General features: G+C 43.0%; 1 protein-coding gene across 5 annotated transcripts in view; it reads left to right on the top strand.

Moving 5' to 3' along the window:
- The window catches only part of camta1 (calmodulin binding transcription activator 1), a 195,240-nt gene that overhangs the window by 15,537 nt on the left and 162,619 nt on the right, over nt 1–17,084 (top strand). For all 5 annotated transcript variants that reach the window (XM_062965984.1, XM_062965982.1, XM_062965983.1 and 2 more), the window contains exon 2: nt 8,556–8,674. In XM_062965984.1, the coding sequence (XP_062822054.1) occupies nt 8,556–8,674 (119 nt within the window). The remainder of the gene's footprint in view (nt 1–8,555; nt 8,675–17,084) is intronic.

Here is a 17,084-nt window from a genome sequence, read left to right as displayed (position 1 = left end):
GTAGCGAAGCTGTTTATCTGCATGAGAAAGAAGCCCAGCGTGGAAACAAAGAAGGAAGCTTCAGCGAGAGAAGGCCCAGGTTTAAGGCCTCATTTGTGAAGCTTAAGTGTGAAGGTTGCTGTGTGTAAAGCTACTGTGTCAAGCTTCTGTGTAAGTTCAGTGTGAGAGGAGGCTCTGTGGTAGCGAAGCTGTTTATCTGCATGAGAAAGAAGCCCAGCGTGGAAGCAAAGAAGGAAGTATAAATAACTTTATTTGTGTTATGGAAAGCTTGTAAATAGTGCAACCATATTATTTTGCTATATCTATGGGATGGCTTTTAGGAATGGAATATTCAAAACCAAGCATCTTCTCTTAGTTCCTAAATCCATCATTTCTATCAGGACCATATGGGAGTGGGGACAATACAGGGAAATGGGAGTAAATGGAGAACCCCAATACTGGATTATCTTCTTATCTTTCTTCCTCCTCCTCCTCCTGTTTTTCTCCATGTGTAACAAGGTGGAAGTCACCTTATAAACCCTCAGTTTCCCTGAATGACACGTAAAAGGTTCCGGAGTGTTGTTTCTTCTGGGACTGTTCAGACAGTTCACCTTCTGTGATTTAATCCGGCAGCGGGCCCACCTTGGCCTGACATTTGTGAGAATCTGTCTCGTCATAGGACGGTCATTGGTAGTCAGCCGAAGCCTCGTTTTGTGTGGCTTTCTTCCCAATGCTGGTGTTAGCATTTGTTATTAAAAAAATCCCTGAATCAAAAGAGAGGAGGAGACGGAAAAAAGGGTTCCGAGCGAGAGAGAAGGAGAGATCATGTCTCGTCCTTAATCGTCTGTCTTATGTCTCTTTGTCTGAGTGAAACCGAGCTTATTACATAACTCCAAAAACGGGTGACGCTGTCCTTTCCGGAGCTCCGAGTGTCCTAAATGGCCTGACAGTCATCATCTCACACACACATACCCTCCCTGGTTGGTAAATATTTATTATCATTTTACTGACCTTGTATGCCTATTCTCCCGCTCTCTTTTTTCTTTCTTTCCATCGCTTAATCGCATGATACTTAACCTCTGTCAAAAGTGTAAAAAAGAGCCATTCCTCTCCTTTAACGACGGGGTTATAATTGGAGATGCGGTTCCGGTTTTAACTTATAAAACGTAATGTTTAATAATCTCAGGGCTTAACTGCGTGTGAAATCAAGTGGGCCGAGTGTCTTGGTGCGGGAGGTTCGATCACCTTTGGGTGCCTTTCGGGGCATGTGTTTCTCCTCTTAGGGGAGAGCTCAGGAAAGCCTTTGATGAAGACGTTTCTCCGTCTTGCACCATTTGTTGAATCCGAAGGTGTTGGTCTCATTTCCTCTCTGTTTTATGAGCACCACGGCTACCTAAATATTTCAACATATGATTCCCTGAAGCATATGTTGAAATATTTAGGTACCCATGGTGCTCGTCTTGAGAGTGTGTCCAGGGAATCCCTGTTTATCAGAATCGAGCATGTCTTCCTTTGGTGTCCTACTTCCACGGTTATACTGCAAATGCCGAATCTTTTGGGGACATCATAAAGACAGCGCCTATGTGCCCCAAAAGGAGACGTTTTTGGTGTGGGTCCACATATGTTGTGCTAATAGTAATTGTGTTGATTTATTTTATTATGGTTGTGTTGTATGTTGCGCTAATAGTAATTGTGTTGATGTTTTTTATTATGGTTGTGTTGTATGTTGCGTTAATAGTACTGTATACACTTGAGTATAAGCCTAGTTTTTCAGCCCCTTTTTTAAGACTGAAAAAGCCCCCCTCGGCTTATACTCGGGTCAGGGTCCTGGTTGGCTTATATTTGGGTCAGCTTATACTCGAGAATATATGGTCCATTTATTATTTTTCTCTATTATTATTGGTATTATTACATTTATTATTTTACTCTATTATTGTTGCTACTATTACATTTATTTTACTCTATTTTTATTATTAATACATTTATTATTTCACTCTGATCTTATTATTATTGCATTTATTATTTTACTCTATTTATTATTACAGTAGAGTCTCACTTATCCAACACTCACTTATCCAACGTTCTGGATTATCCAACACATTTTTGTAGTCAATGTTTTCAATACATCATGATATTTTGGTGCTAAATTTGTAAATACAGTAATTACTACATAGCATTACTGTGTATTGAACTACCCTTTCTTTAAAATTTGTGGTATAACATGATGTTTGGTGCTTAATTTGTAAAATCATAACCTAATTTGATGTTTAATAGGCTTTTCCTTAATCCCTCCTTACTATCCAAGATATTCGCTTATCCAACATTCTGCCAGCCCGTTTACGTTGGATAAGCAAGACTCTACTATATATGTATATAGATAGATAGATAGATAGATAGATAGATAGATAGATAGATAGATATAAAAATTGTATATATATACAATAATAAATAATAGGAGCCTCTGGTGGTGTGGTGGGTTAAAGCCTTATGATTTGAAGGTTTGGTTGCTGACCAAAAGGCTGCCAGGTTTGAATCCAACCTAGGGAGATCACGGATGAGCTCCCTCTTATCAGCTCCAGCTCCTTCACTTAACTTACTGAGACCACTGCAACCCACACCAATGACTGATCAAAACCAAATTTGGCACACATACCCCCTATGACCAACTATACATCCTGGTGCGGTTTGGGGGTGACAGACCAAGGGTGATGGGACTTGCAGTACCTTCACTAACGTCCTGAGACCACTATGACCCTCACCAATGACTGATCAAGACCAAACTTGGCAGATAGGGCTCCCATGACCTACTCTACATCATGGTGCTGTTTGGAGAGGGATGGACCATGGATGATGGGACTTACATATGGGAGTTGTAGTTCACCCGCACCCACTGAACCCACCTGACATTGGATCTAGACTACATTTGGAACACAGGGAAACAATGCCTTTCTCAAATGACCCAAGCTAGTAATAATAATAAAACTAGACACTGCATCCAAACGTGAAGATGTTTGGGAAGATTACAGCTAAGGGAGGATGTTAACGCTGTCTCTTTTTTAGTGCTGGTAGCTATTAAACATCGATTGGGTGGGTTGAGGACAAGCTCCTGGCGGTACCTTTTGCAGAATCGGAGGATTGAAAGGGATTGAAAGTGCCGTCCCTGCTGTCTTTGCGGCGTCTACCTCTGCAGTTTGACAAACAGATGTCTGAAGGCCTGCTTCCCGTCGGAATGTGGATTTTTTTCTCCTTCGTGGTTGTCTGATTTGATTCCTCTGCTTGTAAAATGTAGTCCACAGCTGCTGCTGTTGAGGAGCCGTTGCATTTGGGTTTTATTGACTCGGGGCAGCAGATCATGAACAGAAGGATCTGGGTTGAGGAATTGGATCGGAATCTATTGGCAGGGTTTTCTCTGCCCTTGAGGCCCCACTGCTTTGCTCTCGAGGCCACTAGAAGCAATAGGAGAAACGCATGACAGCATTTTGAAATATTACATAATTCAGATAGCGCTGGAGGACTTCGTTGCTGCTTTTCCTTCACAGCTAAAAACGTGATTATGGGAGACACCACCATCTTCTCCCGCGTTGATCCCGAAGGTCTCTGAAGGTCATCTGGAAAGACTTTCTCGGTCTCTTGAGCTCTGTTCTGTAGAGTATTCCTTTCTGAAATATATTTTAATTGTCAGGAACCTTTCCTGTGTATTTCTCCCTCCTTTTTGTTCCATGGACAAGACAGACATTGCATCTGATAATAATAATAATAATAATAATAATAATAATAATAACAACAACAACAACAAATCCAGTATATCTATCTTGTTTGCTGTGTCATAATAAAATAATGCTTTGAATGTGATTTCCTGCTTCTTGTAGGGGGTTGGACTGGATGGCCCGTGAGGTCTCTTCCAACTCTACTATTCAATGATTCTATGATTCTTCTTCTTCTAATAATAATAATAATAATAATAATAATAATAATAATAATAATAATGACTAGCTGTGCCCGGCCACGCGTTGCTGTGGCGTATGGGAATCCTTTGTTGGCCAAGTGAATAGCCTTGCATCCTCAAAGCCTGGGAATCCTTGTTTGGTGAACTTGAATGCAATGGAATAGGCTTGCCGCTTGGAAGCCTGGGTACTTGCATTCTAGGGGAATCCTTGCTTGAATTGCACTGAATAGTCTTGCAGCTTAAAAGCCTGGCTGCTTTCTAAATACAGGCATGGTGTTGTTGTTTTTTGGTGGTCACTCTTTGGAAAGTGATTCATTTTGTAGCCAAATTTGGTGTGATTTGGCCTAATGGTTTTGTTGTTAACTCGGTCCTAATTATGCACATTACATTTATATATATATATACTAGCTGTGCCCGGCCAAGCGTTGCTGTGGCTAGGACTTAATTTTTCTTTTCTTTTCGTTGTATGAACGTAGAGGCGTGGATGAGAGGTTGTGCTGTCAATTTTCAAGGTTGTGGGGCATTTAGTTTAGTTGTTTTGTCCGGTGCCGTGATTCCATTGCCCTTTTATATATATAGATAGCTATGCCTGGCCACACGTTGCTGTGGCTAGGACTTAATTTTTTTTCTTTTTGTTGTATGAACGTAGAGGCGTGGATGAGAGGTTGTGCTGTCAATTTTCAAGGTTGTGGGGCATTTAGTTTAGTTGTTTTGTCCGGTGCCGTGATTCCATTGCCCTTTTATATATATAGATAGCTATGCCTGGCCACGTGTTGCTGTGGCTAGGACTTAATTTTTCTTTCTTTTTCTTGTATGAACGTAGAGGCGTGGATGAGAGGTTGTGTTGTCAATTTTCGAGGTTGTGGGGCGTTTAGTTTAGTTGTTTTGTCCGGTGCCGTGATTCCATTACCCTTTTATATATATAGATATATATAAGATAATAATTTTATTTCTTACCCACCTCTCCTCGTGGCTCGAGGTGGGTTACCACATAAGTAAAACACATAAACATTGTAAAAATTGTATAGATATACATCTTCTATCTTCTATCCACATAATAAAAGTGAAAATCTATATGTGTGTATGTGGCAACAGCTTCCAGTCTCCACAAACAGGCTATAGTTCCCAGTGCTGAGGAGCCACCAAGTCACTTCCTCCCAGGACATTGTAGGTTACAGCGAGCACATCCCAGTGTTCCTTTCTCTTCTCATTTGCATGACTCCGCCCACTGCCTCTCCCTTAACCCTTTCCTATTCTTTTCTGTGGCACACAGCAAACATGGAATTGATCAGTAACTGAACATACTAGAAAGGTTATGGAGAAATCTTGATGTCTTAAAGGTGTGCAAGAATTGACGTATGCATCTCCAAATGTTTTGTCATGGTTTGTGGCTGTCAGCACATGCTCAGAGGCATTTTCTTCTGTAAGTGTGCATCCTTCGCAAGGTTTTGCAGTGAAACGCAGCCGATCCTTGGTGTCCCCGGTTGACCTTTTCCGTGCCGTGGGCTGATCTGGATCTGGGTTGATATTTTATTTATTGGGATGATGACGACGGGAGAAATCTCGGCCTCCCCCTTGAAGGCCCCGGGGGCTGCAGGCGGTAGAAAAACATCGCAACTTCATACAAAGCCAGGGAGGAAAAATGGAACAAAATCATGTAATGAGTGGGTTTAAAGTGCCCACTTTAACACGAAGAGCTTGCTAGGCCTTTTGAAGCCTTTTCTGCCAAAGAAGAGCGACTTGCAGTATGTTCTCAAGTCGGGTGAGCTCCCGTCTGTCAGCTCTAGCTTGCGTGGACATGAGAGAAGCCTCCCAACAGGATAGTAACCCATCTGGGCAATCTCCCAAGGGCGATGTCTCTGTAGACAGCCAATTCTCTCACACCAGAAGTGACTTGCAGGATATTCTAAAGTCGAGTGAGCTCCCATCTGTCAGCTCTAGCTTGCGTGGACATGAGAGAAGCCTCCCAACAGGATGGTAACCCATCTGGGCAATCTCCCAAGGGCAACGTCTCTATAGACAGCCAATTCTCACACCAGAAGCGACTTTAGGGATGTTCTCAAGCCGGGTGAGCTCCCATCTGTCAGCTCTAGCTTGCGTGGACATGAGAGAAGCCTCCCAGCAGGATGGTAATGCATCCGCTCAATGTCTCCTGGACAGCGTGTTTGTAGACAGCCAATTCTCACACCAGAAGCGACTTTAGGGATGTTCTCAAGCCGGGTGAGCTCCCATCTGTCAGCTCTAGCTTGCGTGGACATGAGAGAAGCCTCCCAGCAGGATGGTAATGCATCCGCTCAATGTCTCCTGGACAGCGTGTTTGTAGACAGCCAATTCTCTCACACCAGAAGTGACCTGCAGGATGTTCTAAAGTCTGGTGAGCTCCCGTCTGTCAGCTCTAGCTTGCATGGACATGACAGAAGCCTTGCGGTGGGATTAACATTGGAGAATAGGCCACAGGGAAGAAAGGGAAACATTTCTGCCCCAACTCCACAACTTTGTATAGTTATTTAGTGTCTCCATATTTGGCTTTTGTTTTGCCTATTGTAGACATGGTTCGGGAGGGTTTGCAAAAAGGTATCCGAAGAGGATACAGAAAAGTTAGAAAACAAACAATTTAAAATAACAGTGGGACGAAAACATGATAAAAGGATGTAAGTGGATACAAAGACCTCCTCATTCAAAGCTCTTTTGCCATTTACCTATAAGGCTATAATGGATGCAGATCAACGAGTGGCAAGGTGTTTGGTCCCCATATGTTACTCCTCGGGAGAAACGTCTCCTTCCGATGACATCTTGATTTCCTCTGTTCGTTCGTTCCTTGGTTGCCTGGAGGAATAATCTTCCGATTCTGCCTAAGAGCGAGAACTTCATTAAGTGCATTTCATTGTCCTCATTCATTCACTTCTGCCCGCAAGCGACGCCGGCTGCCTTTTTCGGAGGTGCGCTCCCCATTACCCAGGCTGCTGTTTGGATCTAAGGACACACATTTTGCCTCTAAGGATGTAGGGCAATGGGGCAGCCGGGGGGGGGGGGGGTCGAGCCGGGACAACGTCAACGTTGGAAAAGACTCATAAGAGAATCACCCAGAAGTGTGCAAACCCAGTTCATGTGTTGTCGAAGGCTTTCATGGCTGGAATCATAGGGTTGTTGTGTGTTTTCCGGGCGGCCTGGCCATGTTCCAGAAGCCTCCTCTCACAACAAACTTACACAGCAGCTTCTCACAGGAGCTTTTTTTAACACACAGCAGCCTTCACACTGGAGCTTCACACACATTGTTAATACTTTCTTCTTTGCTTCCACGCTAGGCTTCTTTCTCATGCAGATAAACAGCTTCGCTCTCATAGAGCCTCCTCTCACAACAAACTTACACAGCAGCTTCTCACAGGAGCTTTTTTTTACACACTGGAGGCTCACACACATTGTTTATACTTCTTCTTTGCTTCCACGCTGGGCTTTTTTCTCATGCAGATAAACAGCTTCGCTCTCATAGAGCCTTCTCTCACAACAAACTTACACAGCAGCTTCTCACAGGAGCTTTTTTTTACACACTGGAGGCTCACACACATTGTTTATACTTCCTTCTTTGCTTCCACGCTAGGCTTCTTTCTCATGCAGATAAACAGCTTCGCTCTCATAGAGCCTCCTCTCACAACAAACTTACACAGCAGCTTCTCACAGGAGCTTTTTTTTACACACTGGAGGCTCACACACATTGTTTATACTTCCTTCTTTGCTTCCACGCTGGGCTTTTTTCTCATGCAGATAAACAGCTTCGCTCTCATAGAGCCTCCTCTCACAACAAACTTACACAGCAGCTTCTCACAGGAGCTTTTTTACACACAGCAGCCTTCACACTGGAGCGTCACACACATTGTTTAGACTTCCTTCTTTGCTTTCAAGCTGGGCTGACTTCTCATGCAGATAAACAGCTTCGCTCTCATAGAGCCTCCTCTCACAACAAACTTACACAGCAGCTTCTCACAGGAGCTTTTTTCACACAGCAGTCTTCACACTGGAGCTTCACACACATTGTTTATACTTCCTTCTTTGCTTCCACGCTGGGCTTCTTTCTCATGCTGATAAACAGCTTCGCTCTTATAGAGCCTCCTCTCACAACAAACTTACACAGCAGCTTCTCACAGGAGCTTTTTTCACACAGCAGTCTTCACACTGGAGCTTCACACACATTGTTTATACTTCCTTCTTTGCTTCCACGCTGGGCTTCTTTCTCATGCTGATAAACAGCTTCACTCTCATAGAGCCTCCTCTCACAACATCAGCATAGATGAAATTCTGTGTCTGTGTTTTAGATGGATTAGGGATCAACTGGTTTTCCCTGTAATAGGCAGTAAGAGCACCTAAAACTTTGGAACTTATTACTATTATTATTATTATTAATATTATTCCTTGGTAATATTCATTTGCTATCACCGTCTGGTCTCCCAAATCATGCAAGCCATGCTTTCAAGGCGAAATGATGCCTCTGTAAGAAAATTAATATTAATATTATTCCTTTACTTTTTTAACCTAAAATATTAAATCCAATAGGTTACCAAGCTGGAATGTATACAACTAAGAGAGTTTTCTGTTGCCGTTGACTTATGTTTATGTTTTCTACCCCTCTTTCCAGATGATCATGGGAACAGCAATGGAAGTCATGTAAAGATCTTTTTGCCGAAGAAGCTGCTTGAATGTCTACCAAAATGTTCCAGTTTACCAAAAGAGAGGCACCGTTGGAACACAAATGAGGTAGATACATCGGATTTACGTCTTTACGTGGGTTTGTTTCAGGCATTTTGCAAACCAGGGTTTTGACTTTATTTGTTGTTCCTTGTGCCTTGGCCATGGTTTGGATATCTTGCATTGAAAATGTATATATTTGGTCGTCTTTTGGATAGTTGTTGCACCAAGATGTTCATCTCCAAGCTCTGCGCATTTCTTTCTGCCCTTTCGTGTCTTTTGAATGGAATTAGCTCTCAATATTGCTGTTTAACTTGATCCGGGAGTGAGCTTAGACTCGATGTGTTTAGTGGTTTGCCGTGGTGTTTAATGGTTTGTTCATAGAGTCGTATTCTCATTTGCCGATGCAACCAGAGTTTTACGTCTATTTTCAAGAGGAAATGCGAGTGTTTGAAACTTTTCAAACAAACCACTCCGCCAAGGGATGCTGTGAGTTTTCTGGGCTGTCTGGCCATGTTCAAGGAGCATTCTCTCCTGACGTTTCGCCCATATCTATGGCAGGCATCCTCAGAGGTGGTGAGGTCTGTTAGAAACTAGGCAAGTGGGGTTTATATACAGTAGAGTCTCACTTATCCAACACTTTTCAAACAAGCCACTCCGCCAAGGGTTGCTGTGAGTTTTCCGGGCTGTCTGGCCATGTTCAAGGAGCATTCTCTCCTGACGTTTCACCCACATCTATGGCAGGCATCCTCGGAGGTGGTGAGGTCTGTTAGAAACTAGGCAAGTGGGGTTTATATACAGTAGAGTCTCACTTATCCAACACTTTTCAAACAAACCACTCCGCCAAGGGTTGCTGTGGGTTTTCCGGGCTGTCTGGCCATGTTCAAGGAGCATTCTCTCCTGACGTTTCACCCACATCTATGGCAGGCATCCTCGGAGGTGGTGAGGTCTGTAGGAAACTAGGCAAGTGGGGTTTATATACAGTAGAGTCTCACTTCTCCAACACTTTTCAAACAAACCACTCCGCCAAGGGTTGCTGTGGGTTTTCCGGGCTGTCTGGCCATGTTCAAGGAGCATTCTCTCCTGACGTTTCTCCCACATTTATGGCAGGCATCCTCAGAGGTGGTGAGGTCTGTTAGAAACTAGGCAAGTGGGGTTTATATACAGTAGAGTCTCACTTATCCAACACTCGCTTATCCAAGCTTCTGGATTATCCAAGCCATTTTTGTAGTCAATGTTTTCAATACATTGTGATATTTTGGCGCTAAATTCGTAAATACAGTAATTACTACATAGCATTACTACGTATTGAACTACTTTTTCTGTCAAATTTGTTGTTAAACATGATGTTTTGGTGCTTAATTAGTAAAATCATAACCTAATTTGATGTGTAATAGGCTTTTCCTTAATCCCTCCTTATTATCCGACATATTCGCTTATCCAACATTCTGCCGGTCCGTTTAAGTTGGATAAGTGAGACTCTACTATATCTGTGGAAAAAGAAAGAACTCATGCCTGTTGGAGGCAAGTGTTAATGGTGTAAATTGGCCACCCTGCGTAGAAGCATTCTCTCCTGACGTTTCGCCCACATCTATGGCAGGCATCTTCGGAGGTTGTGAGATCTGTTAGAAACTAGGCACGTGGGGTTTATATATCTCCAGGGTGGGAGAAAGAACTCTTGTCTGTTGGAGGCGAGTGTGAATGGTGCAATTGGCCGCCTTGATTAGAAGCATTCTCTCCTGACGTTTCGCCCACATCTATGGCAGGCATCCTCGGAGGTTGTGAGATCTGTTAGAAACTAGGCAAGTGGTGTTTATATGTCTCCAGAGTGGGAGAAAAATAAAGGCATGTGTGAATGTTGCAGTTTGCCACGTTGATTAGCATTGAGTAGCCTTACAGCTTCAAAGCCTGGCTGCCTCCTGCCTGGGGCAATCCTCTGTTGGGATATATAAACCCCACTTCCCTGGTTTCCAACAGACCTCACCACCTCTGAGGATGCCTGCCATAGACGTCAGGAGAGAATGCTGCTGGAACATCCGGAAAACTCACAGAAACCTCTCTTTTTTGTGGTTTCAGGGATTTGAAAATGGAGATGCGCCTTAGATTCGAGTCAGGGCGGTATTCTATTGTTGTAAGTGGCCTGTGAAAGGACTGGTTGATTTAAGTCTGATTTAAAGTGAAAAGGCCGGAGAGCCCAGTTGTCTTTTGAATTAGAAGCTTGCCGTCTCTTCTGTTTTGGCCGAGAAGGGTTTGGGTTAAATAGCAGTCTCTCTCATCCCTTTTCTCTCTGCGCACATATTTCTGCTCTTCCCATTAGGAAGCTCTTCCTAATGTTTAAGTCTGTCGCACCTCAGGTTAGCTTCACCCTGCTAAAGACACCAGGCTGCACACAGATCGTAGTCGTTTGTAGTTTATTAGGAAATAAGGAAAAGACCGTTCATAAAAGGTAACACTTCAATTCCAAAAGATAGTTACAAAAACAAGGCTGTAAGAAACAAATCCATGGAAACATTAGGCATGAAGCAAGGTCCTTAAAACGAAGCCAAGGATACATCCAGGCTATAAGATAATACAGGGAAGCAGACTTGGTTCATGATTCAAGCGAGGAAATTGCTTTGACAAAGATTTCCCTCTCAGCAGACTGTTTTAATAGCATAACACGAAGGCATTTCTTTGCCCTTTGCCCTCCCTCTTATTTGCTATTCTGAGACTTCTGTGCAGAAGCGGCCTCATCGCAGGGCTACTCTCCCTTGCTGCTTCTTGCACCTGAAAACCATCACCACTAACAACATCAGTAACAACATCATTTCTTCCCTGCTCCTCATCTCCCACAGCAGGGACACTCTGCACTCGAATCCCATAATTCCCATCAGAGTCATCTTGAAACTCACCCTGAACCTGAATCCCATCATTTTCAAACTGCATCCCATAATTCCTTTGGAAAACAAGGTTTCCATAACACAAATAAAGTTGTTTATACTTCCTTCTGCGATGATGAGAACTCGGAACAATGCAAACAACGTGGCTCCCAGAAGCTGTCAGTTTAATGTGTTACTGGCGCTAATTGTTTTCGTTTCCAAAGAGTTTGCGGCAAGGGGAGGGGGGGGCAATTCCTCGCTTCGCGGTGGGGCTTCTGGGACCCCCGCGGCCGGACAACAGCGTCAGGGTTCATTAAACTGACAGCAGCGGAGGAGACCTGCTGCTCATCGCAGGCGCCGCTGCGGAGTTCAGAGCCAGGTGCGGAGGCCGTTCCTCCCCTCTGGGAAACATCAGAGCCACAGACACGGGCTGTGCATAGTGTTTGAGCACCCTCCTGCGGACCCCCAAGGCCAGGCCAATTTGTAGCACATACAACAGTATACAACAGCACACCCCGGGCCTTAAGAAAAACACGGCACTGCCTCCGCGAGTCCACCAATCCACCCGCCCTGTTCATAACTCTATTTACTCAAATCTAATATGCCTCTTTTTTGGCCCAATGACCTTGCCATCGGGCTGTCCTCTTGGCATTATGCCAGGAGGAGGGCGAGCCAGGCGGTGGCTAAGTGTACTCCAGAGGACTCTCAGCCGCAGCATGCCTTCCTCAAGCTGTCCTCCCAACACAAGGATGTGGTTGCTCGTAGCATCCTTATTCCGGGAGGAGGGTGAGACAGGAGGGGCTGAGAGCGCTCCAGAGGGCTCTCAGCAGCCGCGTGCCTTCCAAAGCTGTCCTCCCAGCACAAGGATGGTGTCGCTCGTAGAATCCTTATTCCAGGAGGAAGGTGGGACACGGTGGCTGAGAGCGCTCCAGAGGGCTCTCTCAGCTCGTAGGATCCTTATTCCGGGAGGAGGGTGGGACACGGTGGCTGAGAGCGCTCCAGAGGGATCTCTCAGCTCGAAGGATCCTTATTCCGGGAGGAGGGTGGGACACAGTGGCTGAGAGCGCTCCAGAGGGATCTCTCAGCTCGTAGGATCCTTATTCCGGGAGGAGGGTGGGACATGGTGGCTGAGAGCGCTCCAGAGGGATCTCTCAGCTCGTAGGATCCTTATTCTGGAAGGAGGGTGGGACAGGAGGGGCTGAGAGCACTCCAGAGGGCTCTCAGCAGCCGCGTACCTTCCAAAGCTGTCCTCCCAGCATAAGGATGGGGTTTCTCGTACCATCCTTGTGCTGGGAGGAGGGTGAGAAAGGAGATGGCTGAGAGCGCTCCAGAGGGCTCTCAGCCACCGCGCACCTTCCTCAAGCTGTCCTCCCAGCACGATGGGGTCGTGTGTACCATCCTTATGCCAGGAGGAGGGTGAGACACACGGTGGCTGAGAGCGCTCCAGAGGGCTCTCAGCAGCCGCGTGCCTTCCAAAGCTGTCCTCCCAGCATAAGGATGAGGTTGCTCATAGCATCCTAATGCTGGGAGGGTGAGACACGCGGTGGCTAAGTGTACTCCAGAGGGCTCTCAGCCGCAGCATGCCTTCCTCAAGCTGTCCTCCCAAGAAAGCAAGAGCTGCTTCTAACTCAAACGAGACGTTGCTTTTGACAAAGGTTTCTCTCTCAGCACACCCTTTAATATTCCCTGCATAGCATGAACGCATTTCTTTGGCCTCTGACCTCTTTCTTGTTCGCTATTCTGACACGCCTGCAAACCCGAAATTCCAAACGGCCAGCTCGATCCAGAGATGCCGTTTCGTCAAGGCCAGACAGCTCGTTCTGTCCGCATGCTATCTAACTGGGAGCTATCCTCCTTTTGCACCTGGCTAGCTTCGGTATCAACTCCAGTATCATCAACACCATTCCCTGCCGTGGGAATGCCTCCCTGCTCCTCATCTCACTTCTGCCAGGAACCGGTGACCATTGAGTCCCCGCTTTGCATATTCCGTCCTTCGGTAATTAATTAAGCGTCTGACAAGGGGGGGGGCTCTTTTTAATGGGGGCCAGAGACGTCCTTGTCAGTCCGGCTGGCCTTGGGAGGAGGACTAATGGTCCAGACCTTGAGCAGAACAGCTTCAGAGGCTCCAAAGCCTTGCCCAGCGGCCAGGCGGGTGGGCTTCGCTACCCCTTTCAACTCCTCATTTCTGAGCAAGAGGCTCCCTCATTAGCCGGCTGCTCTAGTCACTGGTTTTGAATTTAAATGGGTCTTTTAGGGAATTTGCTCAAGCTGTCCGACCCTGACCCTGTCGGCATGTGACGGGATGAAAGGAGACAGCGATGGAGGAAGAAGGAAAAGGAGGATGGTTTTGAGGACCTGAATGGAGAGAGGATTTAAGGATGGCCTTCTTCTGGGCACAGCTATGGGATATAATAACAATAATAATAATAATAATAATAATAATAATAATAATAATAATAATGATGATGTTATTTATTACCTGCCTCTTCTAGTTTAAGGTTGACCATCTTTTGGGCATAGGGATGGGATTAATAATAATAGTAGTAGTAGTAGTAGTAATAATAATAATAATAATAATAATAATAATAATAATGGTAATAATAATGTTATTTATTACCTGCCTCTTCTAGTTTAAGGTTGACCATCTTTTGGGCATAGGGATGGGATTAATAATAATAGTAGTAGTAGTAGTAATAATAATAATAATGGTAATAATAATGTTATTTATTACCTGCCTCTTCTAGTTTAAGGTTGACCATCTTTTGGGCATAGGGATGGGTTTAATAGTAATAATAATGATAATAGTAGTAATAATAATGTTATTTATTACCTGCCTCTTCTAGTTTATGGTTGACCTTCTTTTGGGCATAGGGATGGGATAAAGAATAATAATAATAATAATAATAATAATAATAATAATAATAATAATAATAATAATAATAATTTTCTTACCTGCCTCTCCTAGTTTATGGTTTGACCTTCTTTTGGGCATAGGGATGGGAATAATAATAATAATAATAATAATAATAATAATAATAATAATAATAATAACAACCTGCCTCTCCTAATTCAAGGTTGGCCGCCTTCTGAGCAGAGTGATGGGATATAATAATAATAATAATAATAATAATAATAATAATAATAATAATAATAATAATAACATTTTTCTTGCCTGCCTCTCCTAGTTTAAGGTTGACCTTCTTCTGGGTGTAGAATAATATTAATATTAATAATAATAATAATATAATTTTCTTACCTGCCACTCCTAGTTTACGGTTGGCCTTCTTCTGGGCATAGGGATGGGAATAATAATAATAATAATTATTATTATTTTCTTACCTGTCTCTCCTAGTTTACGGTTGACCTTCTTTTGGGCATAGGGATGGGAATAATAATAATAATAATAATAATAATAATAATAATAATAATAATTTTCTTACCTGCCTCTCCTAGTTTAAGGTTGACCTTCTTCTGGGCATAGAATAATAATAATAATAATATAATTTTTTTGCCTGCCTCTCCTAGTTTAAGGTTGACCTTCTTCTGGGCATAGGGATGGGAATAATAATAATAATAATTATTATTATTTTCTTACCTGTCTCTTCTAGTTTAAGGTTGACCTTCTTTTGGGCTTAGGGATGGGAATAATAATAATAATAATAATAATAATAATAATAATAATAATAATAATAATTTTCTTACCTGCCTCTCCTAGTTTATGGTTGGTCTTCTTCTGGGCATAGGGATGGGATTATTATTATTATTATTATTATTATTATTATTATTATTATTCATAGAATCATAGAATAGTAGAGTTGGAAGAGACCTCATGGGCCATCCAGTCCAACCCCCTGCCAATAATAATAATAATAATAATAATAATCACAGGTGACATCAGAATTGGCGAAAAGCAACCGGAAAAGCTTACGCGATATGAGGATTTAAAGATCGAACTGCAAAGACTCTGACACATGCCAGTCAAGGTGGTCCCAGTGGGTGCCATGCCTAAAGACCTTGGGCAGCACTTGAAAACTCATCCGTCTTTACCATTCTTCGCCACGAGCTCCAGCAGTCACTAGTTGGGCTTATCTAAGACGGCTAAAACCAATCACATTTTAATGGTTCTTTAATGCATTTTGTTAAAAAAAAAAAAAAGAATTATTTCAACGAGCCGCTGGGCAAATTCATATTCTCGCCTAATTGTTATGAATGGACGTCGGAAACCGAGAATAATGCCCCAGAGACCAGGGCTGGGTTCGTCGCCCTGTGTTGGAGATAGGGCTTTGCTCCACCAAAGGAAGGAAGAGCATGCATTTGCTGAGGATCATGGCCATTGGTTGCCTTTGGATGAGCGGCCAGAGCTAATGGACTCATCTGGAGAGTCACTTAATGGCTTTGCTTCTTAAAAGTGGACGAGGAATAGCGTTTGGAGTGCAGTTTTCTCAGCCGACGGGACCAATAAATCTTCCTCTGATGGGCTTTTCATCACTGGCTCGTTCTGAGCAAAGAGGAGGCCAATTTGAGCCAGGTTTCCGAAGGTATTCACATTCAATCCAATTCCTTGGCTATGTAATGGGGAGAACATCAAGACATTGTGCTCTTTCTCTCCACCCAGAAGATAGATGCAACCAGCATTGGTTGCCCTTTGGCTCCATCAAAGACATGGCCAACAGCGTTGTCCTGACGCATTTGCAACTGTTGTTGTTGTGAACTTTCAAGTTGTTTCCCTGGAAGGACAGTGAAGCCTGAGTAGCACCAGCTCTTGGTTATTTTCTTGGAGGAGAAGCAAGACTTCTCCTTGGAGGGTTCCAAATCTTTTGTTGAGTTTCCTTTTCTAGCAATAATAAGTTTTCCCGATGATTTTCCCACCTCATCCATTATTATTATTATTATTATTATTATTATTATTATTATTATTATTATGTGATGATGATGGTGATGATGATGATGATAATTATTATTATACAAATGCTTCGTCTGACCTTCCCATTAACAGCTACGTCATGGAAGCCACCTCAGATGTGATGATATACTGATGCGACTCCTCTTTTTTCCTGCTAAACATTTATTATTATTAATAATAATAATAATATGATGATGATGATGATGATGATGATAATTATTATTATACAAACGCTTCGTCTGACCTTCCCATTGACAGCTACGTCATGGAAGCCACCTCAGATGTCATGATACACTGATGCGACTCCTCTTTTTTCCTGCTAAACATTTATTATTATTATTATTATTATTAATAATAATAATAATGTGATGATGATGATTATTATTATTATTATACAACCGCTTCCATTGACAGCTACGTCATGGAAGCCACCTCAGATGTCATGATACACTGATGCGTCTACTCTTTTTTCCTGCTAAACATTTATTATTATTATTATTATTATTATTATTAATAATAATAATAATAATAATAATGTGATGATGATGATGATGATGATAATTATTATTATACAACCGTTTCCTCTGACTTTCCCGTTGACAGCTACGTCATGGAAGCCACCTCAGATGTCATGATATACTGATGTGACTCCTCTTTTTTCCTGCTAAACATTTATTAATAATAATAATAATAATAATGTGATGATGATGATGATGAT

Source organism: Anolis carolinensis, unplaced genomic scaffold (assembly GCF_035594765.1).
Source record: "Anolis carolinensis isolate JA03-04 unplaced genomic scaffold, rAnoCar3.1.pri scaffold_15, whole genome shotgun sequence".
NCBI lineage: Eukaryota > Metazoa > Chordata > Lepidosauria > Squamata > Dactyloidae > Anolis > Anolis carolinensis.
The sequence above is the reverse complement of the archived record's forward strand: the minus strand, read 5'-3'. Positions and strand labels throughout refer to the sequence as shown.